Source organism: Vulpes lagopus, chromosome 15 (genome assembly GCF_018345385.1).
Source record: "Vulpes lagopus strain Blue_001 chromosome 15, ASM1834538v1, whole genome shotgun sequence".
NCBI lineage: Eukaryota > Metazoa > Chordata > Mammalia > Carnivora > Canidae > Vulpes > Vulpes lagopus.
Genome location: NC_054838.1, coordinates 42,570,398 through 42,597,706, shown reverse-complemented (window position 1 = coordinate 42,597,706; position 27,309 = coordinate 42,570,398). Strand labels below are relative to the sequence as shown.

General features: G+C 45.2%; 1 protein-coding gene and 1 long non-coding RNA gene across 8 annotated transcripts in view; one reads left to right on the top strand and one right to left on the bottom strand.

The window, feature by feature from the left end:
• SMCO4 (single-pass membrane protein with coiled-coil domains 4) overlaps nucleotides 1–27,309 on the top strand; it is a 59,422-nt gene that overhangs the window by 15,764 nt on the left and 16,349 nt on the right. For 3 of the 7 annotated variants that reach the window (XR_005983942.1, XR_005983945.1, XM_041730437.1), the window contains exon 2: nucleotides 21,895–21,967. Coding sequence is in view for 1 of the 7 variants with exons in the window: in XM_041730437.1 (XP_041586371.1) it covers nucleotides 21,895–21,967 (73 nt within the window). In the remaining 6 variants the exon portion in view is untranslated. Of the gene's footprint in view, nucleotides 1–7,224; nucleotides 7,246–7,334; nucleotides 7,478–17,194; nucleotides 17,217–21,894; nucleotides 21,968–27,309 lie in introns of those variants that run through there. The other 4 variants (XR_005983944.1, XR_005983940.1, XR_005983943.1 and 1 more) reach the window with 4 other exon arrangements.
• On the bottom strand, nucleotides 304–7,399 carry LOC121476425. Its single transcript, XR_005983946.1, has 3 exons — nucleotides 7,280–7,399; nucleotides 3,845–3,984; nucleotides 304–786 (listed from the first exon to the last, which is right to left on the bottom strand). It is a non-coding gene; the product is annotated as an uncharacterized LOC121476425 (long non-coding RNA).

The window sequence follows — 27,309 nt, the reverse complement described above, 5'->3', positions numbered from 1 at the left end:
CCTCTGCCTGTGTCTTGCCTCTCTCTCTGAGTCTCTCATGAATAAATAAAAAATTAAAAAAGAAAAAAAAAAGAAAGATTTGGGGGAACTGGGATCACTTACTTGATGCTGTAGAAAGAAGGCTGCGGGCAGCAGCAGCCATTGGTTTTGCAGAGTTGGCTCTGAACCGCCAGGGGGTGTAGGGAGCTGCGAGGGGCCCAGAAGGCTGGAGTCCTGCCCGGGGCGGGGCGGGGCGGGGGGGGGGGGTGTCCCACAGACCAGGCTGGCCTCCTGTCCACGCTGCCTCTGTTGAGAGACCCCAAAACCAGCACCAGGTAGGTGCTTTGTAATGAGCCCAAGGCGTGAGTGGTGTTCTCCCTATTTTACAGGTCAAGATCTGGAAAAGTCGCCTCACTAACAGGTCGGCCAGTCCGTCCAGGTTCCTGGCCCCTAACTAATCTGATACACTGCACCTCTCTCCTGAGGTCGTATCCAGCCTTACAAATTTAATTAACCTGACAGCCCTAGAAACCTAAATTAGATCCAAGGAAGAACTTTCTAACTTTTTTTTTTTTTTTTTTTTTTTTTAATTAGAGTGAAAATGGGGCATTTCCAGAACAGGGCTTTTCAAGCTATCAGCCATGATCCATAGTCATAGAATCAATTTAGTGGGTTGACACATAAAGAAATGAAAAGGAAAAGGACAGAGTAAAAACTATCAGGACATCACAGATGGTAAGGCTGATGTGTGAGCCCCCGATCACGATGGAAATCCATTTCTGCCTGGGGGTCATGGTCAAACATGTCCTAGAGAGATAGGGATTATAGTTTAGATCATTACAGGTTAGACTGTAAGGTGCTTGGGGGCAGGGGTCTGTTTTCTCTTTTTCTGTTTCCCGCATCCTTAACCCAGTGTCGACCGAGTATGTGGTTGGCCTATCCCTCCATCTGGGAGAACTTACTGCGTTTCTCCTTTCTTCCTTGAGACTGGAAGGGGTCAGGCCGCGTCCTGTGCTGTCCTCACAGGAGACGAGGGCCGTGCTATTTCCCGTGCTTTGCGTGTGAGGAGAAAAGCTGAGACACCAAGCACGTGATAGCGAAGCGCTGGGCTCTGATGTTGAGGAGCTGGGTTTGCATCCTGGGCGTGCCGTGGCCAAGTGCATAGCTTTGGGCCACTTCTTTAACCCTACTTAGCTTCCCCGTCCCCATCTTTAAGCTTGGCTAATCAGGGTGCCTGCCTCGGGTATGGTGAGGATCAGAAGAGAGAAGTCGAGCTCAGGGCCTCTGGCCCAGGGCTTGGCACCTGAGAAGCATCTGCTGAGCGGTTAAGAAGCATTGTGCGCTGCCCTTGTTTTTATGGTGACTAGTAAGAGAGACTTCGTGCCTCACGTCAGGTGCATTGCAGGAAGCCCCTGCTGGAGCTCCATCCGTGATGGCTGGAGAAGCCCGAGCCTGTGGTTGGTCGTGCAGGGACAGGAAGGGGCTGTTGCAGTGGAGCTGATGTCTGTGCATGCAGGGAGGTGCTCTGGTTTTGTTGTTTAGAGAAAACAGAGTATCTCCCGTGTGCAGTGAGCTAGGACTATCATCGTGGAATCTGATAATATAAACGACATTTCTTAGAAAAGCTAGGTGTCTTATTTAATCAAAAAGCAAGAGTTTTTTTTTTTATGTTATAGGTTTTGTTGTTTTCAACTATGCGTGCTCTACACACACAGAGAGAGGCAACTGATTATTTACTGAAATGGAACATAGCCACGTATGTGATGAAATAGGTGCTTATGGGTCCAGTAGTCGTGACGTGTTCAGGGAAAGTTCCAAGATCAGGTAAATCCTGGTTTACCTGAAATTGCCAACTGGGCCCAGCAGCACCACGGCCCAGTTAGAATGAGCTGTAGGAAAGTAAATACATGACGTTCTCAAGGTATAGGACACTGGGCAAAAGCCCAGAGAGACTTGGTTTTGTCATTAGTCCTGCTTTTCAAGGCCAAGTCTGTTTACTTCTGTCGTGTAGCTGTCTTTCTACCCCAAAGTTAAAACATTTTTGTCCTTTATATCCATCCCTTAGTGCTGATTTTGTATCTTGAGAGGGGAGGGTGAAAGACACTAAAAATTATTCGGTGATTGAAAGTTTCAGGTGTATATTTTAGTTGGAATTGTGACTTTCTCCCTTGTTTGGAGGGTCAGGTGCCATAGTGGAGAGCGCAGACTTCAGCTAGACCTACATTTCCAGCCAGCCTATATAAAATTGTATATATCTAAGGAACACAACTGATGATTTCATATACATCTCCACTGTGAAGTGATGAGCACAGCCAATTAAGTAACACATCCATTGGCTCATACAGTTACCACTTTTTTGTTTGTGTGGTGAGAACACTTAAGATCTACTCTTGGCGGATTTCAAGTATACAATACAGTGTTACCAGCTGTGGTCACTGAGCAGTACGTTAGACCCCTAGAACTTAGACTTATAACTTAGCTTGTTCTCTTTGACCATCGTCTCCCTGTTCACCCCACCCCTCGGCCCCTGGCAAGGGCCATTCTATCCTCTGCTCCTACGAGCTTGACTTTTTGTTCCATCCCACACATAAGTGAGACCATACAGGATTTATTTTTCTGTGTCTGGCTTCTTTCACTTGGTATAATACCCTCCAGCTTCATCCATGTTGTCATAAATCTGCCTGTGCTGTGTGACTTTGGGCAAGTACCTTCACCTCTCTGCATTGCATCTGTGAAATGGGCTAATAAGAGTACCACCACCTGTGAGTTTGTGGAGGATTAATTGGATGATAAATGTAAAGCCCTCTTGGTCATTTTTGCGTATGAACTCTTCAGCTCACATCATCATCGTGGTCCTCATCATCGTGAGCACTGATGTTATCAGTGGAAGGGCTTTCAGGAGACTGGGATTATAGACCTGACTCTGCCATTGCTAATAGCTGGGCTTGGATATGTTGCCAAACCTCAGTATTATTTTCTCTAAAACAAGGGAGAGGCCCAGATGCTTCAGACTCCGAGCTCGACTGCTCTGCTTTGTGTGCTGCATGTTCTATTTCTTCTGAGGCCTCAGGATGTGATGCTGGCTGCCAGCGGGGGTGGGGTGAGACCCCACTTTCTGTTAAGGACCTGTAGCCCTCTGCCTGGTGGATGTTTGTCCTCATGACCTTTGTTTTTCTTCCCTTGACTTTATATTCTCAGCCAGTCTTCCTTTCCCTAGCCTCTGCCTAACAACTCTAGGCTCTTCTATGCTTTTCCTAGTGGACTCAGACCACGGGTATGCCTGGTGGGCTGGAAGTAAGCCTCATCTGGGCACAGCCTCCCACCTGGGGGAGGCTGCAGGTAAGGGGGATCCTTTCCCTTTGCCATTGTTTTTTTAATTCTGTTTGTCCTTTCCACCTTCCCCAACCCAAGCAACGGGGCTGCCTGTGCCTGCGGTTGACCAGGGAAAGCTGCTCGTGAGCAAGGGATGACTTTTTTGCTTTGTAATAAACCACTTTCTCACTTTGTTTTCCTTTCTGGCCTTTGGCGCTAGCCGAAATTTTCAAGAGCTTGCCAGAGCTCATCTCGCTGTAATTTTATATTTTGCATGTGCATCTCTGCTCGCCCCGACCTTTGCAAAAAGTGGAGCTGTGGAGTTCATCTCTGGCCTGCCACTGGCGTTTGAGGTTTATCTCCTTGTTCCCGGGGACAAGCATGCACAATGAATTAATTGAGCTGTTTTCGGCTCACTTCCTGCCTAATTGAACACCTGCCCAGCAAATGCTGCCAGCGCGCGGGCCCTGCACCTGATTCGCCAGCCGTCCCTGTCATGTTGGTGCCTTGCTTGTATCAGAAGATGAGGTTTTGTCATTTGCAGTTGGCTTACCGTGTCCTTCAGAGAGCTGCTTGCTTCTTCACTTAATTTAAAGGTGCCAACGTGTCCTCTTTAGGTATAGTCCCTCTGTGTTCCCGTCTTGCCACTGTCCTCCCAGTTAAGATCATTGCTGATTGTCCGCCTGGCGAAAGCTGCTCAGAGACCAGATACGGAGAGAGGGTGTGTGTCCTGGGTTGATTCTTATGCTCGCCTTACTCTCCCTTGGCCCCCAGACTAAGATTCCAGTGTGACATTCTTTTTTCTTTTTTGAAAGATTTTATTTATTTATTTGAGAGATAGAAAAGGAGCCGGAGGAGGGGCAGAGGCATAGGCAGAGGGAGAGGTTTAGACTCCCTTCTCTGCAGGGAGCCGAGTGTGGGGCCCGATCCTGGGACTCCAGCCTCATGACCTGAGCCGAAGGCAGACGCCTAATTGACTGAGCCACCCAGGTGCCCCCCTCTAGCAGGTCATTCATAAAGTAGTACTCATGGTTTAGAGCTGATGAGAAATATTCTTTTATAGGATGGGACATAGTTTCTTTTTAAATTAAGATGTTGCTTGTTCAGAGCAGTGTCAGGATCACAGCAGTATTGCCCGAAGGTACAGAGATTTCCCACATACCCCCGCCTGCCTCCCCCCTACGTGGCCTCCCTCATTATCAGCACCCCCTCCAGAGCAGTACTCTTGTTATGACTGATGAACCTACACACTGGCATGTCATCTCCCAGAATCCATAGTTTACCTTAATATTCACTCTTGGTGTTGTACATTCTAAGGATTTGGACAGAGTACACAAGGACATATATTCAACCAATGCCCTATATCTAGTATTTTCACTGCCCTAAAAATCCTCTGTTCCCAACCTATTCATCTTGCCCTTCCTCCCAACCCATGGCAACCACTGATCTTTTTACTATTTCCATAGTTTTGCCTTTTCCACAGTGTCATAGAGTTGGAATTGCAGTATGAGGCCTCCTCAGAGTGGCTTCTTTCATGCAGTAATATACATTTTAAATTTCTCCATGTGTTTTCATAGCTCGATAGATCACTTCTTTTTTAGTGCTGAATATTATTCCATTGTTTGGATATACCACTGTTTCTTTATCCATTCACCTGCTGAAGGACATCTTGGTTGCTTCTAAGTTTTGGCAGTTTTGAATAAAGCTGCTGTAAATATCCATGTGCAGGCTTTTGTGTGAACATAAGTTTTCATATCTTTTGGGTAAATACCAAGGAGTGTGATTGCCGTATCATATGGTAAAAGTATGTTCAGTTTTGTAAGAAACTGTCAAACTGTCTTCTGTCTTCCAGTGCCAAACTATTTTGGATTCCCACTACCAATGAGTATGAATTCTGGTTACTCCACATCCTTGCCAGCATTTGGTATTGTCAGTGTTCTGGATTTTGGCTGTTTTAATATAATAAGTGTGTAGTAATGTCTGGTTGTTTTGATTTACATTGCCCCAAAGACGTATGATTTGACAAGACTGTTTTATAAAGAGTGCTGACTTTTTGTCATTAGGGTCTTATATCTTTCCAAAGTAAAGTAGTAGTTTTACTAAAAATGAGAGCCAGAGCGGAGAATCCAGTCTTCCCTGATAACAGAGAGCCTTCCTGGTTAATGGCCTATGTTGGGTCTTCTGAGCTGTTTTCTTTGGTTTAAAAATCTCATAGCTGACAACATGGGTTTTTCAGTGGAGGCCCGGTTTAGGTGTGATTTTGTTGTTAAACATATTGTGGAGACAGGCAATCCGTGTTAATTGCTTGGTAGAATTGTGTATCTTAATTATCTCTTCTTGATGTTCAAACGGAAGTATGCTGTTTGGGTTCCTTTTGTCCAGATTTGAACTTATTCAAAAGTGGGGTGAGACTAGAAGAACATCTATCTTTAAAATTCTTTGATCTCACTATGGTTTTGTATTTGCTTTCAGTTTTTTTTTTACGAATGTTCATAGTAGCACTGTTCATAGGACTTAAGTGAAGACAACCCAAATGTTCATCCACAGATGAATGGCTAAAGTGTGGTATATCCATGCAATGGAATATTACTCAGCCAGAGAAAGGAATGAATTACAGATCTGTTACATTGTGAAGAGACCTCAAAAACATTATGCTATAGGAGAAAGAAGCCAAACACGAAGGGCCAAATATTGTATGAGTCCATATATGTGAAATATCCAGAGTAGGCAAATCCAAATCACCACTGGGTGGTTGCCAGGGGCTGGGGGAGGGGGAACATGGGGTTTGACCCCCAAACGGTATGAGTTTTCTTTTGGGGTGATGGAAATATTCTGGGCCTAGGTAGAGGCAGTGGTTGTACAACATTATAAATGTCCTAGATGCCCCTGAGTTGAACACTTTACCATAAATGGTTAATTAATGTTATGTAAATTTTGCCTCAAGTTAAAAAAAAAAAAACTTTGGGGGCCCCCTGGGTGGCTCAGTCAGTTGAGTGCCTGCCTTCAGCTTGAGTTGTGATCCTGGGGTTCTGGGATCGAGTCCTGCATCAGGCTCCCTGCTCTGTGGGGAGCAGCTTCTCCTTCTCCCTCTTCCTGCCACTCCCCCTGCTTATGCTGTCTTGTTCTCGCTCTCTCTCTTAAATAAATAAATAAAATAAAATATTAAAAAAAATTTTTTGGAGAGGCAGCCCACATGTGTTCTTCTCAAGGGTAGATTTTCTAGCGACACAATAGTGGTGCTCCACTGAGGCCTTTAGTATGGACCCAAGTAGGGATGCACAGTCCATCATCGCTGCCCCTCCCCCATCGCAGCTGCCAGTTTAGTGGCCTGTTGGGATGGTGGCCCAGAGGGTTGCCTCCCCTCCCTTGGCCTGTTCCCACTTCTGTAAAGTGGGCTGAAAGGCAGGCGTCACCTTATAGGAACGTGACAAGAGTTAGGCAAGATAAGGTATAGAAAGTGTTTAGTACCCAGTAAGTGCTTAATAGATAGATATTAGCTTTTCATTAATTTAATTAACTTTAGATTTGGAGTCTGAAGAGCAGTTTCTGGTCTGTTTTCATTTCTGTGGAAGGAGAGAATGAGGTGGACTCAGGGAGAGACGCAAGATGCTGGAGGTGGAGAAATGAGAATTGATATAAGCCCTCTAGGTTTTGCTTAGACTTTTGAGAAAAGGAGGGGAAAAATCCTGTAACCTGGGTCCTTTTAGGAGTCTGTAACCCCTTCCCTTGCAGCTGGTGAAGCTGGTGAAAGTTCACCTCCACACCCACTAAAACAAGGAATGTTTGTGAAATACTTGGAGAAGTGCCTGGCAATTAGTGAAAGCTACAGCAGTACTTGATTAAGTTCAAGAAGAAGGAGAAAAAGAACCCTGAGTGAATTGTAGCAGTTTAAGGAGGCAGTGCTGGAGAAGTACCCCCTGCCCACTTCCCTTCCTCGCCTCTGCTTCCTGAGATGTGAGCAAGCTTCCTCTGAGGGCTGAGCACTCACCCTGCCGTGCCTGCCTCCAGTCTCTGCAGAGTGTTGGGCAACTGGGTGCATCTTCGTGGGCTTGGTTTGCGTTTCTGAGTCCTGCTTCTTTCCTCAGAAGAAGGGACCTTTAGTCATCAGCTGGGCCCAGGTGAACCTTCCAGCAGCGCAGAGGAACAAGTATACCCGGACCTAAGGAGAGGCTGTGATCACTCAGCTGTAAGGGCAGAGGGGAGGTGTGGGGGTGGAGGGGAGTTGGTGACTTTCACCAATGAAGAAATACAGTTTTCAGCTCTTCTAGCATGAGATGGTGGAATGGAGATCTCAAATTTTAGGACATTACTCAATGGAAATGGGCACATTGATCTCTCTCTCTGATGTTTTTGTGCTAAACCTCTTTACTATGCAGTTAGCACCTTGTTATGTAGTGTTCTTTTCTGTTGTCACTTCACAGTTTATGGCCAGATAATGTCAGCCCTGGTGTAGAAAGAGGATCACTGGACTTGGGTCTGAAGAGCAGTGGCTTAGTCATGTGTGTGTAGGACTTCCACTTAGTTTTGATATTTAATCTGTTTAATTCCCTTACTTCTTTTGGAATTGGCACCCCCCACTCCCTGCCACTCCTGGAGAACTGCTTCTCCTTCCTCCACTCTTGGGCCTGCCTAAATGTCCTTCCTGATTGGCCCCCTGTGCCATTGGTGGACCATTGGTGGACCTGGCTAGGCCAGTCAGGGCTCTCTCTGAGGGGTTTGTTTGTTTTGGTGAAAGAGCAATTTATTGTGAGGCCCAGGGGTCTCAGAGACTCCAAGACAGTAATTGCAGCCATGGAATTGGATGTTAACGTGGGGCTTTCCATAGTACAGGAACATCCTATACCCAAGTGAATGGAAGGCAGCCTTCTACATGGAAAATACAAAAGAAAAGCATGGAACTGGTTTTGCTACTTGTGGACTTCTCAGTCAGATCAAAGATATTGGGTGTTGGAGAAGGGAGACAATTTAATGGAGAGATGTCTTTGGAGAAGCTGCCATCTATCCCCTTGTACCTACTACCCAGTGTAGGTCAGAGGGGAGCAGAAAGGCCTAGTAGACATCATTTCAAGCCCATGTCTTGGACGTTTTGAACTGGAGGCCCAAGAGCTTTTCCCTCGGACGTGGTGAAATGGGAATGGGGGTCTTGAACTCTGGTGGCCCTGGTTTCCGGTCTGGAGGAGAGAGCTGGCCTGTTGGGGGGTAGGAGGAAGCCGCAGGCAGAGAAGCAGAGAGAGGAATGTGTTCATCTGGGAACCCCCAGCTGCCACCTGCCCTTCCTGTGGTAAAGTTGCTCATTTGCCTCAGCTCACTGGAGGTGCTTTGTTTAGTTGCTTATAACCAAGGGTCCCAAAAAATAGGTGTTGTGATCTTCAGCAGTCACTGAGCTTCTCTTAGCTCACCTTTTTTCTCATGAGTACAATGGTAACAATAGTTGGCTCACACGTACTGGAATGTTCAGATGAAAGAACACGTGTGTGAAAACTTTGGGGAGGATGGTAACATTGGAGGCAGGGAGGCTGTGACAAGCTGTGTGATTATTTTATTAACTATTTGACACTGATGAGCTGATTGTTCTGAATGCTGTTTGTTTCTTCGTTTAACTTAAAATGTTCTTTTTTAAAAAAAATTTTTTTTAAAGATTTGATTTATTCATGACAGACATAGAGGCATTGACATAGGCAGAGGGAGAAGCAGGCCTGATGCAGGACTCAATCCTAGGACCCTGAGATCACGACCTGAGCCAAAGGCAGAGACACTCCAACCACTGAGCCACCCAGGCGTCCCTTAAATGTTCTTTTAGAAACAAATGATGCTGTTAGCATATTCCTTTTTTTTTTTTTTTTTTTTTTTTAAATCACAGAATTAAAACAAGCTTGGCCCGATTTAGGTATTCATAGGCAGTGAATGAATGGGTGTTGATCAGTTAGGGCCCTTTCAGATCTAAAAAAAGCTTTCTCTGAGGTGAGCTCTAATCATGTCTTGGTGAGCACTGAGGATGGACTCCATATCAGATGGGCTGTTCCCTACAATTCCATGCTAGAGAAACTAGTGCTGAAATTCTAGAGTGTGCATTTATTTGACTTTGAAGTTAGGTCGCCTTGGGTTTGAATCCTGGTGTTGCTACTTGCTAACCTGTATTGTCTTTGAGCTTCAATCTTGCCGCTTGTAAAATGGGAATAATAATCCCAACCCTGCAGATTGAGAGTTACCGGAGAAGATGTATTTACAGTCCTTAGCCATGTCTTATATGTGGTAGGTGCTGGATAAATGTGGCTGCTACTATTAAAAATCCTAGTGTTAGTAACAGTTGCCACTAAAGGGGGTAAGACTAGAAAATATGTGTCTGGATTTGGCATTTAATGACAAAATTAAATCATCAGGGTAAAAATCAATTTATCAACCACCATGGGGTGCCTCGTCTGTGCCAGAGGTGAGGTGCAGTGGATCAGAATGTGAGGAACCACTGTTCCTGTCTCCTGGGGAAACAAGTTATGTATTTAGAGAAAGAAACATGTAACGCAACAGGTGTTGGGCTGTCAAGGATGGTAGAGGATTGGAAACAGAGAGGCATCACCGGAAGGCCTAGAGCTGATGGGGGGAAGAGGCAAGAGAAGAGAGGCCAAGAACTGAACATTCAGGGTGCTCTCTGGAAGAGGCCAAATGATATATACCTATTATGCTTCATTTTCCCTGTTTTATATTCCTTGGTCTTCCTGACTCCATCACAGACCTGCTTTGTGTTTCTGGTCATGGTGATGAAGATCCATACCCGTCGCACATTACAGAGTTTAACATTTTCTTGAAAATTCATTTTCTCTGTGAACAGTTGGCTTTTTGTTGGCACGCACCCTTCAATGATCAGAATTCTCCCAGTAAATTCTGTCCCCTCCCCCCCCATTTGCTGTGCCTTATCTTAGTTTCCTGCAACATAAGTGGCCTTTTTGGGAATTTTACTGTGTGGAATCACCAGCATTCATTCGGTGGATGTTTGTTGAACACCTATACTATAGGCAGCAGGCAGGGCAGCATGCTAGGGAGGCCTGGGGAGGAAAAAGATTGAGGCAGGGTGGTCCCTGCCTCGAAGTGGCTCGCCTAGTGGAGGAAACAGATGGGCACATGGCCTCTAATTAAATGTGATTAGTGCTTCATGTTGATCAGATAAGGAAAGGCATTGGCAGGAGTTCCAAGTCCCCACGTTCCTCCATCAATGACTTGGTGCTGTGCTTGGTTCACGAAAGCTGTCCACCTCCCCGAGCACAGTCTGTAAGAATGCCTTCTTTATTAGGATCTGCAGTCCTGATGTGAAATTTCTCTGCATGGGTCCCTGCTTGGTGAAGTGTTTCAGGGAAGGTTCCTTCCGTCACCCCCACCCAAATCCTCCTCCAGGCGGAAAGTCTAGACGGAAAGAGAGTATCTAGACTCACAAGTCTGATCTCTGTCCTCCCACAGATTTACACTTGCACCTCCCCAGGCTTCCCTGTCTGAGAAATGGCACCATCATCAGAGCCTGAGAGCCCTTGTGCCACTTCCCTCTCTCTCACCCCTGTATCTGATTGTCATGGAGTCCTGTTAGCTCTGTCCCCTCCTGCTTCTCCACTGCCACCACTCCAGCCCAAGCCACCAATTCCAACTGTAGCTAATGATTCCGGTTACTGGTTACTGGGTTCTGGAAGTAATTTAGGGGTATTTACAAGCCTTAAAAAAAGAGAGATGGGCACGTGGGTGGTTCCATTGTTGAACATCTGCCTTTGGTTCAGGTTGTGATCCCAGGGTCCTGGGATCAAGTCTCACATCAGATTCCCTGCCAGAGCCTTCTCCCTCTGCCCCTCTCTCTCTGGGTGTGTGTCTCTCATGAAGAAATAAATAAAATCATAAAAAAAAAAAAAGGGAGACGGAAAAAGGAAGGAAAGGAGAATGGGAAACCATTAGAGTGCAGTGCATGTAGTAAGGTGGAATTTTATTTTGTGAAACATGTATTTGTGTATAATAATAGTCATATAGAAAAAGATTACTAAAGTTGCTAAGGGTTTTACATATATTGGCTAATTTATGCCCCACAACAACCTATGCAGGAGGCATTATTATTATTCCTGTTTTCAGATGAGGAAACAGGAAACTGGCTTAGAGTCACAGAGAATGTCAGGGTTCCAGCCGAGGGCTGGCCTGCCTCGCATAGGCTCTGTGTGTGCGTGTGTATGTGCAGATGTACTGGGTTGCAGAGTAAAATGTCTTTCTCGTTCTATAAGTTATAAAAAGTTGGAAAGTTTCTGTTTGACAGACATCTATGCTTTCACTCTGAGCTGTGGCCACAAGAAATAACTTTTTACAATGCAAATTGGATGCTGCTTTTCTAAAGCAGGGTCACATGCTCTGGGGAGAAATACAGTCTGGGCGCTCACAAGGCTTGTGCAGCCTGGTTCCTGCTGGCCGCTTAAGCCTTATAGCTCTTTCTGTCTCGTGGGATTGAGACCCCCTTGGGGCCTCTGCATGTGCTCCCCTCACCTCTCGGACTCAGCCAGGCCCTTCATGACCTGCCGCATGGTAACCTGGCCTGCAAGTTCACAGCACTTACTACATCCATAAAGAAACGGCTCCTTGTTCGCTAGATGTCTCTCTGGAGCAGGGTCACGTAGAACTGGCTCACAAGCCCAGGCCCCGGGGATTCTGTTAACCAGGGATGATAGAGAAAGGCAGGAGTCTCATTTTTGACTGCATTGACTATATCTATCAAAATCTTCTTTACTCTCCTTTTCCTATCTGACCTTTCTAGAAAGCATTTCTTTGATTGACCATGTTTACTTCTATAGATGGTTCAGAATCTTTTGAGTGTTTTTTTTTTTTTTAAGATTCTCTTTATTTATTTAACACAGAGCATAAGCAGGGAGAGCAGCAGGCAGACAGAGGGAGAAGCAGACTCCCTGTGAAGCAGGGAGCCCAATAAAGGGCTCAATCCCAGGACCCTGATATCATGACCTGAGCTGAAGGCAGATGCTTTACCCACTGAGCCACCCAGGTGCCCCTTGAGTGAGTTTATTTGTTTGTTTGAGATTATCTTTTAAACCAGTGGATTCCCAGTGTTCTGTTCTAACTGGGTGAAGAGCTGCTGGCCCACATCTGTGGGGAGGGCCCTCCAGTTCCTGTGGGGATGGGCATTGTGGTCTTGTGAAAGAGTTCTAGATCCCCAGGTCTACAGATAGAGGCCTTGGCTACCCTACTTCTCTGCGATTCAGCCGTGGGACTGCTTCTGGTTCCTAAAATAGGAGTGATGACCACATACCCCACTCCATCAGGGCTGATCATGGTGGTCAGGAGATGTAGCAGTGTTGGCTGTTCAGGAAGGTGGTTTGGTTTTTTCCCTCCCTTCCTACTTGGATCTTTTTGTGCTTGACAGTGTTCCTTTGTTAGTAGAGGGACCCTGCAGGCCCCGTGATACCAGGCCCAACCAAGGTCAAGGGCAGTTCTCTCCTCTGTTGAGTGAACGTAGCCTCGGGCAAAGCCATTCAGATTCTTTCTCTGTGCTTATATACTGGTGATTTTTAAAACCTTGATGTTTGACGTGGGGGGCTTCATGGCCAGTTTTAGTGAATGGCGATTCTACATTCTGCTTTGGCCCTGATATCATAACTACAGTGATGATAATTATAGCTTTTGTTCAATGAGTATCTGCCATATGCCAGATGTGTGCTCAGAGTGTCTGCGATGTGTTATTCTCCCCACCCCCAACTTTGGGAAGTCCATAGTAGACTCCTCATGTTGCAGAAGAGAAAATCAAGGTCCAGTGAATTCAAGCACCTTCCCAAGATCTTCTAGCTGGAGTTCTCTCTAGGACACCATTCTCATTTCAGTTACAACTACCTTCCTACTACTACTACTACTGCTACTTCTACTACTTCTTCTCTTCTTCCTCTTCTCTCCTTTCTTCTTTCTTCTTAACTTAGTAATGACTGTAAGCTCCTTGTGAGCAACTTTCAGTAGTTGTGTTTTGTCTGTTTTACACAGTCTGTGTTCTGGGTTGGTATAATCCAGGTCTCCCTGGGTGAGCCGCTTGCTCAAGCGGCCTGGCTGTCTAGGCCGGCCTTCCCATTCCTCTGGGGGGCGCTGCGGGACTCTCATGGGCTTCTGCAGTGCTTCCTGCCCCATCTGCTCCTGCCCATGTGGTGGTGGAGCGCACACTCTGGAAACGGGAGCTGGTTTCCCTTCTTCCCTACTCTTTTTATTTCTAAACACTTCTGTTTGTCTTCTCCAGGCTATATTCATTCCCCACTTTACTGCTGCAGTTTATTGCTCTTTGCTCCTTTATTTTTATTTTATTTTCCAAACTTGCCTGAAATGCATCTTGACTGTGGCATCCTTAGATGTTAAGAGCCTTGCTCTTTGTTACTGAATCCTTCCCTCGTTTTGGTTGCCAGTCTGTTCTGCAAGGCTCCACTTCTTTCCTTTCTGTCATTAAATGGTGATACTTTTCTGTTCCTGCTCTCTTACAGAAACTGGTCTTTCATTTTTTCCCTATTGTTACAATGGACCTCCAGAGTGCTACAGTTTGACTTCCTAGCACACAGACTTGTTTTTGGAATTGTATGCTCCTGGAGTAACGGGCCCCTTTGTGGTGTCCCTACTCTTTCTCAAAGCAGATCTGTCCATACCCGGTCGGTTTCTACCCCGTTCCCTGGCTCTTGTAAGATCAGATCAGAACACCTCATCATTGTGTGGGAGACCAGGGGTGTCCTTCCCTGCTGCCTCTTCCCCACACACCACCTGCTGCGCCTCCCTGCTCCCTGGCCACGAGACCAGCCGTTCTCAAACTTTTTGTTTCAGAACGCCTTTCAAAATTCTTAAAAATTAATGATTTCCCCAAAGAACTTTCAAATACATGGACCATATCTAGCAATCTCACAGCCTATATTAGAAATTGAAATTGAAAAGGTTTAAAATACTTATTCAATTAGCTTAAATATAGCAGTAATAAACCCATTACATGGTGACGTAAGTAATATTTTTAATGGAAGTTAACGATTTCTAAGATAAAAAACATTTAATGGAAGAGTGACTTTGTTTCACATTTGTCCAGATCTCTTTGAAGCCTGCTTTCTCAGAAGACAGATGGATTCTCACTAAAGCTTCTACAGCCATTCTATTGCAATATGTTGTGTTGGTTGAACTGTGTGAAGACAATACAGCCTTACACAGAAACTTTGTTGGAGAAGGGAGGAGTGTTTTAATGACCTTTTCAGTAAATTGTGGATAGTCTTTGAACAGAGCTTGACAAGTGATTGTTGCAGTGGAGAATCTGATATCCCATCAATGGACTTTTCATACTTTGAAAAAATTAAAATCTGTTGGTCCACCTTGCAGTTTGGAAGGATCTTTTATGCATTTTGAAACATCACACCTTAGCTATTTGGAAAATAGTATTTTTGTTAATATTACTACCACACTCATCTGAAAAGTCTATATGTATTGGGATGCTCCAAAGCTCACAGTGGCTGATACAAGTTTTTCAAATTTTTAGTTTCTGCTCAAAAGCTCATTTTTTTTTTTAGCAGCAAACATCATCAGTTTTTCTTGAAATAACCAGCTTATGTTATTCATTTTTGAGAAAATTTCTACAAATACCCAAGTCTGAATAACCACAGTTTTTCTGTTAATTCTTTTGAATAAAAATGGTGTTTCATGAAAAAGAGTGGCTGATCCATCTTGCAGCTCTGTCACATGAGTGCTTTTCCTTCCTGACAACCATCACACTTTGGCTGGCATCAGAAGTGCTTTATGAGTGCTTACCATCTTGTCAGATGGGATATTAAAAAGATGTGTACTTAATGGTCGATATTTAATACAATTAATACTTTTTTACTGCTTCATCAAGGACATTCTTAGATGAAATTGACTTTTTTTTTTTAATGGTGAGTGCATGGTGGTGGGGAATACGGTGACTACTAATATGGTCTGATGCCACTCCTCAATTTTTGCAAAGGCACCAGCAGGTTTACCTGTCGTTGCTTTTGTACCATCATTGCAAATGTCAACACAGTTGAAGATAGTTTTGGCCTTGCAGTAACCCTCGAGAGGGTCTTGGACCATACTTTGAAAACCAAATTGTCTTCATTCATCCACACACAGCGGACTCTCTTGCTTCCCATCTGCCAGGAACACTTGTCCTCACCAGCTCTCCATCCTTGTGTGCAAGTATGTGTACACACATATACATGGTTTTTTATATATACTGGTTTTACTGATCATGTGTTCTCAGGGCTCTTCCAGTAGACTGTACACTGTGAGCCAGGTTTCATATATTTATCTTGGTGGCAGTAATGCCAAGGATTGTACCTATTAATGCTAACTCGTTCCATTTTGGCTCTTTCATCATCATCATATCATTATTGCAAGGGCTTAATAAATGTTTTTTGAACCAGTGAAGTGTTTGGGATAGTGTTTTTCCAGAATTTCCTTAGAACATTGGTTCTCTGTGATGTCAGTAAGTGTTAAGCGTGAGGGGCATCTGTGCTTGACTAGATTTGGGGATAGTAAGCAGGCTTTGAATTGAAGGATTTCCCAGATCCTTCACTGTGTGTAATGTGCACTGTGACTCCTGAAGGGGGGTGGGAGGCCACAGAGTGTGGTATTTCCCAAGATGAATGGCATGTGAGCCTCCTTTTCTTGGCATATCTCAAAGAATTAGGGTTCTCAGAATTTTCCTTGGGAAATCATGGTATAGCCTGGCTTTTCTACTTTTATAGATGAAACTGATTACTTGTGTCCATTTGTGCATTAGTTATATCTCAGATATTTTATGAGTACCTCCTAAGGTTAAGTGCTAGTAGATTTAAGCATGCAATGCGAGCAAAAAAAAAAAAAAAAAAAAGATTTGGAGAAAAGGAAGATACACAGTGCTAAGCCATTTGCTTTCTGTTTTTTCCCATTTTCAAGACTCTGCGCGATCTGTTTAGGTATTCCTTGCAATACTTGGCCACGGCTGGTATCCCTGTGATCCAAACAACTGATGAAGATCATTAAGATGTGGGCTATTTGCCCACTCGTTTCACCTGAGAGGATAGTGTGTCAGAAATATCTTTTAGAATGTGAGCCAACCACCACTCAGTGCCTCGCACATAGTAGGTGTGTGTATACGTTGATTGGCTGAACTTACAAATGAGTAAGTATGCTCTGAAGAATCTGCCACTAAAGAATGAGCTCCACACTGTGGTCTCATCAGCCCAGGGCCCAGACTCGCTGTACCGTACAGCACAGGGTGGGCTGAATAAAACCTAATAATGTGCTTTTCACGCTCCACTGCTCTGACCTGGCGCATTGTGGAGGGGACCAGCGATCTTCCCTTCCCTTCCACTCAAAACAAAACACACAACACATCCTACTTTCTATTTTGATCCAGTATCACCCATAAAAGGGGGGTTGGGGATGTTAATACACTCTTTCCATGAATCTATTTAATCAAGGGATGTGATGTCGATACGGTAAAATTGGTCTTTGGTCTTCTGATGCCTGTGCAGATGCCAGTGGGAGGGTTTTGTGTCAGAATAGCCTTGGAGTCAGGACTTCGGTAAGAAGATTAACCTAGTGTTTAATTTGATGTTTCATTCTGTGAAGTCACCTACAGAGAAATCAAACATTTACATGTTTATTAACCAGTGCTTTTGGTTCTTGGCACATGGCCCACGCTGCTTTGGGCTGGATGAGCTCTGGGAATGCATAAAAAATCTCCCTTTGCTCCTTTCCCCACACCCCATCATATGGATCCATAGACAGGAAAACATTTACCAGCTCCAATTATCCTTTTGTTTCAAAGCCTGAAACTTTTTCAGCCACGTCGTGTTCCTGCCGGAGTCTGAAAATTAATAGGCTTTAAAGAGGCCGACGGTTGAGTGGAGTGACTTTGAGAACGGCATGCATCTGGATTCCTGATTTTACAGGTGTTGCTCTGAGACTGAAGAAATCATCTTCTCAGGGAGTTTGGCCCCTCCTGTTCTCTAATTTTTGTGGTTGAGTTAGAGTTATAGGAATATCATGAGTTGCTAATTTTTAAAAAAATAATGTCTTCCCTTTATAAAAGTAATTCACACTAATTGTAAAAACTTGGAAAAATATCAAAAGGCATAATGCTGAAAATTACCCATAATTCTAGTACTCAGAGATAATCACTACAAACCATTTGTTGTATTTGCATGCATTTTTGTACGCATAATTAAGAGCATTGTGTATAAATTTCTATTTCTACTTTTCCTATTTCACATAAGAATATTTTTCTCTTGCATTGAGAGCAGAGCAGCATAGGAACTTATGCTAGCTTCCTGGGGCTGCTGTAACAAATTTCCATAAATGGAGAGGCTTACAACAACAGAAACTGATTCTCTTTCAGTTCTGGAGGCCAGAAGTTCCGGGCAAGGTATAGGCAAGGCTGTGCTCCCTCTGGAGGCTCTAGGGAGAAGCCACTCCTTGTCCTACCCTTGGCATTCCTTGGCATGTGGCCTCATCTCTCCCATATCTGCCTCATGTGCTTTGTGTGTGTGTGTGTGTATAATCTCTGCCTCTCTTGTGAGGACACTGGTGGTGGCCTGTAGGGTCCACTTGGATAATTGAGGGTATCTCCTCATTGTAAGATTCGTATCTTATTTTTTAAGTTTTGTTTTAAGGTTTATTTATTTGAGAGAATGCATGTGGCAGGGGGAGGGCAGAGAGAGTCTTAAGCAGACTCCACGATGAGTGTGGAGCCCCACGCAGGCTGGATTTCACCATCCTGAGATCACGACCTGAGCTGAAACCAAGAATCAGATGCTTAACTCACTGTGCCACCCAGGGGCCTCTGCGATTCTTCTCTTAATCACATCTGCAGAGACCCTTTTTCTGTATAAGGTGACATGTACAGGTTCCGGGTTTAGGTCATGATATCTTTGGGGCCAGTTTTTAGCCTGCCACAGGGCTTAAGAGCATGGACTTTGGAGCCAGACTGGGTGGGCTTAAACCCCAGTGCTATCTCCTGCTGGCAGGATGACTTTAGGCAAGTGTCTTAATTCTTGCTGCCTCCATTTTCTGATCTGTAAAGTGGGAATAATAAGCTTAAGTTATGCCTGGCCCATGTAAGGATTAGCTGTTATCATTGTGATTGTTATTTTCATTAAAAATTCTTTGTAAAGTGTCATTTAAATTTAAAATATATTTTTTAATTTTTTAAAAGATTTTTATTTATTTGAGAGAGAGAGAGAGAGAGAGAGAGAGAGAGAGAGAATGAGTGGGATGAGAGGGAGAAGCAGACTCCCCACTTATTAGGGAGCTAGATGCAGGGCTCGACCCCAGGACCCGGGGATCATGACCTGAGCTGAAGGTAGATGCTTAACTGACTGAGCCACCCAGGCACTCCCATGTAAAATGTCATTTTAATAGCTGCATAAACCGTATTTGTGAACACAAATAATTTATCACATCATTTCTGTTTGTTGGCTAGTAAGTTTATTTCCAGTTTTTTATCTCATGTCTAACGCTGTCATGGGTACCTTTGAGCATTGAGGTTTGTCCTCATTTCTGCTTCATTCTCTAACGTAGTGTTCTGAAAATGAAATTACGATTTAAGCTATTTAATAAGAATTTGCCAAATTGCTTTCCAGAAAAATTATGCCTGTTACATAACTCCCCGTAGTAGCTGAATGAACAGAGTGCCTCTTTTACTGTGGCCATACCTGAATCGAGTGTTATCATTTTAGACATTCTCAGCCATTTTTTTACATCGTCTGCCCTTTAAAGCTGATGTGTAACATAGCAGAGGGTTTCAACATAGTGGTTCATTTAGCAAGAACTATTCTTGCAAAGCAAGAAAACTTCTAGTGAAATTCTGTCCCTGCCTTGTCAAGTCTTCCAGTGCTTTCTCCATTTTGTTAGGAAACCTGAGTGTTTTTGAGGCTACAGGGAAGGGTGTTGGGGAGAGGACATGTTAGTGGCAGGACAGTGCTAGGTATACAAAGATTTTAGTAAAACGGTTTTATTTGTGTTCTCAAACTTGGACATTGAAAGCTCTGAAAACACTGGAACAGAAAACAGATCAATTTAATTACTTTACAACTAAAGCTCAAGCAGCTTTAGTTGGACAGGACAATGGGGTAAGGAAGGGGCAGCTTGTCCGCTACCTGCTAAAGAAGGTGGGAGACCAGCTTGGGAAGGCCTGAGGGAAAGTTTGTACCTGTGTTTTGTACCCCTACCACCTGTTAACCTCCTTTCCTTTCCCAGGGGGTGCCCATTGCAATATGACTGCCCCAGGGGAGCAGAGGAAGAGCAGGGATCCTAGCTGAGTGAAAGACAGGGTGGTGGTCTTTCTCCCCCAGTGGTGCTCTGATATGAGTGTGCAGTGCATACCAGGTGCAGCTGGTCACACACATATTGGGCAATATCCAGATCAGTTATTGTGGGCTAAATGGTAGCCCCAGAGATGTGCCCAAATAATGTTACCTTATTTAGAGAAAAGGTCTTTGTAGATGTGATTAAGATAAGGATTTTTGAGATGAAATAACCTTGGATTATCCAGGTAGGCCCTCAATGCCATCACAAGGCCCTTATAAGAGAGGGGAAGAAGGAGATGTCACACAGAGAAGGCAGTGAAGTGGAGGAGAGGTGTGGCCACAAGCCAAGGAATGCCAATAGCCACCAGAATCTGGAAAAGGTGTGAACCAGCAGTGAAGAGTTGTTGGATGACCACCAACTCTTTGAGTATCAGTGGTCTAGTCTCCCTCCCTCTTTTTATGGTCGAGGAGATAGAGGCCCAGAGAGGAGGTGGTAGGATGGAGATTAGAGCACAGGTGCCTCTGCTGCTTATAATAGAGAGACAGAATGTGGTGCCAGCCTCCCGGGACCCGGGCCTGGGGTGAGCAGCCTGGAGTGCAGCCCTTCAGCCTGTTCTGCTGGTCAGCTGGTATCCCTGGTGCTTTTCTGTGACCTGCTGAGTGAAAGTGGATGCTCCAGGGAACCCCTGGGGCACTGAGCTGCTTAGAAGGCCCAGAAGCAGGGGAACCTTGTAAAGTCTTTGCTGCTGATGGCCAACAGCAGCAGGCAAGGGATCCTGTCAGAGGTAAAGGTCACGGCTTGCTGTTGACTTCATTGCTTCAGTCTCTGTGGTTTGGGTCGTATTTTCCCTCTGCAGCCCAATTTTAATTTTCTACATTATCTGAGTGGTAATTATCTCTTGGAGAATATGTGATTAGACGACTGTCATCTGGACTCTCATGCTGCTGGAATAAAGTTCGTCCAACTTAACTCAGCATTCAGGGCTCCTGAAGAACCTTTCCCCCCTTTCCATCTCTGCCTTTCACCCCTCCCTTTCACTCACCAAGATCATCGCTCCTTGGTAGAGGGGCCTAGAAGAGGTTAGATTTGTGAAGCCCTGCAGTGGGTGAGTTCATAGTTGACCAACTCAAGAACCAATGGAAAAATATGGCAAGGGGATAGTAGGCATACATCTTTGAAGCTCTCAAGGGGGAAAAGAAACTTACATTTACTAAAACAGACCATAAAAACAGCACAGACAGCCTGTATCAGTTGCTAGTGTGTGAGCTAAGTCTTCTGGTCTACCACCCAGCCCAGTTGAGCTGACTGTAGCTCCATATGTGAACCAGGCAAGACCAGACAAAAAATACCTGGCCGAGCCCAGCACTAATTGTTGACCTACCAAACCTTGAATAAATAAAACCAAACCCACCAGGCCATGGATAAATAAAATGTTTGTTGTTTTAGACCAAAAAAAAAAAAAAAAAAACTCCACAGTAAGTCAATCTTCAAATTATTACACTTCTTATTTTATTAGAGATGGATGTTATATAGTTAATTATTCCTCGTTTGCTATAGGTGCTTTTCAGAATTCTTTGGAAGAATTGCTTTAATTTGTTATGGATAATGCCAATATTAAGAGCCCCCTTTCACCAATATCTAGGCCTCTATCTTAATGTTTAATACTGCTGGGATTTTAGGAATTCTCTGTCGAGTCTACTCTCTGGGTCTCACACATCCCTCCCATCCTTCCCTCTCAGCTGTTATGGGACAGGGTTGAGAGGTCCAGGACACTTTCTTCCATCTTCTTTTATTTTTCTCAAGGCTTTGTCCCAGATGCCTCTATTTCTTCACCCTCTCCTTCTGTTCTTTTTCTGGTCCCAACCCCAGACCTCTTATTCTTAAGTCATTGGTTTTGGGTTGCAAGGAACAGCGATGCTCTCCAGCCAGCTTACCTTGGCAGAGGGTTTGTTATAGGAATCTCAGGAATGCAGGGAGCAAAGCTCCACCAGCCTGCTGGAAACTGCATTGGGAAGGCTCCTTAATTCAGGGGCAGCATCAGTGCACGTTCCTGCTCATCTCCTGTATGCATGTGTGTCTCTTTCTCGGGGTGAGATCTCATTGCTGCTTGCCTAAGTTGGCACATCTTCATCCTCAAATGAGGCAAGGTGAGAGGGAGGCAGTGTAGCAGGCAGGGGCAAGTGTCCATGTCATCATTTTGGGGAGGGGTGCCATGGGACTGCCCTCTCCTCATGGACTTGGGGGGACGATCCCACAAAAAGGGGTCTGTGGACAGGTAGCTCCCCCAAACCTCTTATGCCTCTTATTCTGATTTCTCAACAGGAACAACTCGAGTCACCTTTACTGGAAATCATTTTGCTGGAAGTCCTGAAACTGCAGTTCTTGAAGTTAAAAGGTAAGCAGGAAGTAAATTTGTACCTACTGAAATTCTCTTCTAAAGGAAGCCAGTGTTTGGGGAGAGATGACTGTTGGCGGCATTCCTCAAACATGCCCAGTCCTGTATGTACTCTTTTCTCTTCTCTGCCTGGCCAGGTTCTTGTTGATCCCTGAAGGTCTTAACCAGTGCTACTTCCCTGGCAATCAAGCCTTTTATTTGTTTGTTTGTATGTTTTTAAGATTTATTTATGTTAGAGAGAGCCCATATAGGGTGGGGGGAGAGCAAGACTAAAGCTGATTCCCTGCTGAGTGTAGAGCCAGACCCAGGGCTCAGCTTGATCTCATGACCCTGAGACTGTTGCTGGGTTGCAGGGTTCTTGTCTCCCAGAGTTGAAAGATGAATCTCATGGGCAAAAGGGTGAAGTGAAATGAAAGTTTATTAAATGAAGGTAGGAACAGAAAGGAAAGCGAAGGTGTGCCCTAGAGGGAGAGTGGCCCTGATAGGGTCACCGTCAAGGGCTTTTATGGTGGGTCTTTTATAGAAAACTGACCAGGGAACTTAGTAAATATCTTGTCTATAACATTTAAGATGAACAACATGGATTTGTAAATGTTATGAAAATATCTCGTCTATATTTAGAACCAACAGGTGGATTTGTTATGTCCCCTTCCCTCTGGTTAATATCTTGTCCACAGCATTTCTCCACATCTGGGATTTCTCTGAGCCTGAGCGCATAGTGCCCTACCTCTCTCTCCCTAACTGGCCTCAATTGTCCCTTTCTCAAGACCACGACCTGGGTCAAAATCAAGAGGCAGACGCTTACCTGATGGAGCCACCCAGGCGCCCTGAAGTCCATCCTTTTTATTCCCTCCTGGTCGATAGTGACTTCTCCAGGCTTGGAACCCCTGTAGTACCATCCCCTTCTCAGTGACATGCATCCTAATGAGCCCGGCTCAGTCATTGTGGGCCCCTCCCCGGGCTGCCCTTCTTCCACGGCTCCTTCCCTGTGAACCTCCCTCCACCCCACCCTGGTGTTTCCACACTTGATTGTAGTCGCCTCTTTGCAAGTCTTCCCGTAAAAAGTCCCCTGAGTGCATATCTGAATTGTGCCTGGATGCTCCGTGAACATTTACTGGACGAACCTCGCCTCCCCACTAGCCAAGCAGCTCCACCCTGTCATTCTCAAGTCCGTTCTGTTCTTTGGGTGTTCATCAGAAATTGCTAATCTCTTGAAGCTAAGCTTTTGTGTCTGACATTTATCTTTTATGGGCAACATGGGCCCAGGGTTAGAGCAATAACCCAGAAACTGAGAGGGAAGGGAGGTGACAGGCAAGTCAGAACAGCAGTGACCTTGGGGGCCTGGGTCCCCAGGTGGCCTTCGCCTGCCCCTGGCTGGTGTTGAATGGGGGTTGCGTGAGGTGGCCTTTTGGTCATGCTGTGGTTGGGGTCCCTCCTGTTTGCTGGATGGCAGACCCCCTCCTCCATCCACCTGTAAGATCTGAGCACCATCTTGGTCCTTCCCCTTGGAAGCCACTGCTGCCATCACAAAACCGGGGGCCCTGTCGCTTACCTGTCCTACCCAGCCCCGCATTCCCTCCAGAGAAGAGGGCCCTTGACCTCCTGCTAGGAGATGCAGCCTGACCCTGGTGTTTCTCCCCACCCACCCAGGCCACTTCCTTGAAGAAGTAGTTCTCTTTCTTCTAGGACCTCCCAGTCAGTCTTAGAAGTTTTATTTTTGTTGGGGCTTATTTAAATGCAGGAAATTTAATTAGCTTACATTAATACCATGCTGTCCTACTCTATGAGTAAACTGAAAGACACTAACAGGGGTTTAATCTAGCCACTTCTTTTTTTTTTCTTTTTAATCTAGCACTTCTAATGCTGGTTTTTCTCTCCCTTCTCCTTTAAATAATTGCAAATGCTTCTGTTAATCAAGGCGGCAGAGCACAGTGCTTTATTGCCATGTGGAATTGTGTAGTTAAATGCGATTTTTAAAAAAACGGCTCAAATTTTAATTAGAAAGCAGATTGTTAAATGACATTTTGATTTGTCCTTCAATGGGGAATTGGGAAATAGACCCATCATGGTAGGAAACCAGGTTCTAGTCCAGAAGGAGGCATATTAACTTAGGAGCAGGATGTGATTTCAGTGAGTCATTGTTTTCCTGAAATAGGCTGTCTTCTCTGGTTTTCTGTTCAGAGGGAGACCTTCCTCTGCAGCTGATAGCACCTTAGGTTAGCATTTCCCCAGGAGAGAGTTCAGCTTGGAGTCAGTCCCCCATGCAGGACACAGGATCAGGTACCAAGGCCCTTTTGCTGGGACTCCTGGAAACATCAGTATCGAGAAATCAGCAAACCTATTACAGTGCCTGTAATGAAACAAAATATTGGGCTACGTACTTTAATTCCCATTGTGGTGTGATGAGAATAGCATTTTCCTGTTAAAGTGACTGCTTTCTTGTCTCAAAAGCTGGTCTGTGCATCCCTCCTGAAGGGCATCATAGAAGCAGCCTGCATGTGGCCCAGGTTGGCCCCATATGCTCCTTATGTGATATCCCCCACCTTGAGCTTGCCATGGTGGCAGGATATCTAGGCACCCCAGGAGGAAGGTGGGGGGGGGTCACCAATGAGAAGACCCCTGGCCTTTGTCATTCCACATGACTCCTCTGTGCCTTGTAGGACATTTTATACTGTTACAGCAGCTCACAAACTTGAATGTCTTGAGGGTACTTCAGACTCACTGGGTGCAACGTTTGCCTCTTGGTGTCTTTCTACCACAGCCCCTTCGCACACCTCCCCTCCTCTGTCTCGTGAGGGCACACAGCCAGAAACTGGGGAGTCGTCTGTTAACACTCACCTTTCTCTTCCTCCAGATCCCCAAGTCCTTGCAATGCTTCTAATATAGACCTTGAATTCATCTGCAGCCCTCCCATGTCCAGTCCCCAAGACCAATGACACCAGTTAGTTGCCTAGGTCCCTGCAAAGGCTTTTGAGCTACTTGTCCCGCTTCCACTTTCCCTCCATTCTGCTCATCACTTTGGACTCAGGGTGATGTTTAAAACGCTTGTCACACCATTTCACTCCTTGCTCACACCTGTCAGCAACCTCCTCCTGCATGTGGATGAATCCCATATGCCCAGCATGGCCCACAGAGGACTGCACGGTCTGGGGCCCCAGACCTGGCAGGAGGCCTCGCAGCACTGGTGACATCATGTTCAAGTGGTTTGTGAGACTCCTTAACCTTTCACTCTTGGCTTCCTCGGCAGAGTGTCATGAATTTGATTTTCCAAGGGCAATAAAATAACTGTCAGCCTGGCAAAGGAGTCCTTAGAATGGATGTCGTGTTCTGGGAGTGATTTGTTCCTCCAAACCCAAGAATATCAACTCTTAGAACACAGAGGTGGACTACTATTTCATCTGGAACTTTTTTTTTTTTTTTTTAAGATTTTTTATTGATTCATGAGCGACACAGAGAGAGAGAGGCAGAGACATAGGCAGAGGGAGAAGCAGGCTCCATGCAGGGAGCCTGATGCAGGACTCAATCCCAGGACCCTGGAATCACATGACCTGAGCCAAGGCAGACAAGGCGCTCAAGCACTGAGCCACCAGGGGCCCCTTCATCTGGAACTTTAATAAGCAAATAACTAATATGTAATCTGCTAAAATGTTAATAGCTTTGCTACTCACCAAGTAGCCTCCCTTCCAGATAGTTCAGTGTCAGACGTGCAAACCCTTTAGCTCCAGAAAGGACTGGAAGTTGGTTCCAGGTCAGTAGAAGATATTGAAGACTGACATTCTACATGGAAAAAAAAGAAGCACACTACATATTAGCACTCAGCTTTCCTTTTTAAAAAGTTTTTCCTATCCTGAAGCCCACTCATGTTTCTTACCTTAACCTTGAGCTTAACTTTTGTGTGGTTTGTGGCACTGTGCACACACAAGCACTTGAATCAGTGAAACCTATCTCTGCTGAGTGACACTCTCTGTTCTCCTCGGGCCTTCCATTCAAGGTAATTGATGGGAAAACTGAAATTCCAGCTGTCATTTTGGCATACTATGACCTCAAATCAAGACAATTTTGCTCTGATCTTGAACTTGGGATTTTTTGTGATTTTTTGTGATAAAGTGGTTCACTTTGATGAGTTACAAACACAGATTATAATGAGAAGACCAGGCAAAGTGATCCTAATACAGGTGCCATGGGAGCATAGAGATGAGCCCCTTCTTTACCCACCTCAGGGCCTGGAAAGTCATGAAATGATTGCAAGAGTATGTGACCCATGGGATGGGTCTTTTTTTTTTTTTAAGATTTTATTTATGTATTTGAGAGAGAGAGTGCGCACAAGCAGGGGGTGGGACAGAGGGTGAAGCAGGCTCCCCGCTGAGCAGGGAGCTCACCGTGGGGCTTGATCCCAGGATCCTGGGATGATAATCTGAACCAAAGGCAGATGCTCATGGGACTGAGCCTCCCAGGCACCCCCAAGAGATGGGCCTTGAAGGAGGAGTTTGCCATAGGGAGGAGTGGCTGGGAGAAAGGAGGTGGGAAAGGGTATTTGAGACCACTGCCTGGATGGGGGCCTGGGAGGTCAGCAGGGGCATGGCCCGCCCCGAGAACTGTCCAAGGGTGGTTGTGGCTGCTGCAAGTGAAGGCGTGGGCTGGGGACTGACCACAGGCCAGGGCCCCCTTCGTGCAGGGGAACACTGCCATGACATTTTATGCTGGGGGTTCCCGGATCAGATTTGTCTGATCTGATCCAGGGATTCTGTAGGCCTGGTCTTTACTTTCAAGGCTGCCTCTCGATGGCACTGACCCAATTCAGATATGCAAGGCCTTTTTACCAGGTTTTGTATGGGACTCAAGATACCCTAGACTTCCAAGTTTCAGGTATGTCTATAGGCTCTCTACCAGAAATCACAAAGACATTTTTAGAAGTTACTGAGATGTGATTGGTGTTAAATTACTGCCGTGCTGGGGTTTATGAATGACTCCACTTCCTGTTCCTTTGGGGTCTGGCTGCCCGACCATGCTTAGAAGTGGTATGTTTTAGGCTCCTATGAAGCACAGACCTACAGGCCTTTGGACTTCCTATGGATGTTGGAAATGGCACTGTAACTGTGCAACATCAAAACCATCTTGAGTTAGTGATAATTTGTAATTGCTAGGAATCTAGATGTGAATTTAGCAATTACTGTTAGCTTGGCTTTCTCACTGTCAGTTTAGCATGATTCGGTTGGTGGTTAATCTTGACATATAAAGTAATGCATATTTATGCCAGGGATATTTTTTGGCTCAAGAGTTCCCAACAACTAGACTTTAAAACCTATGTGAGGTTTAAATGAAAATCCTTTGTATGCCTTTGC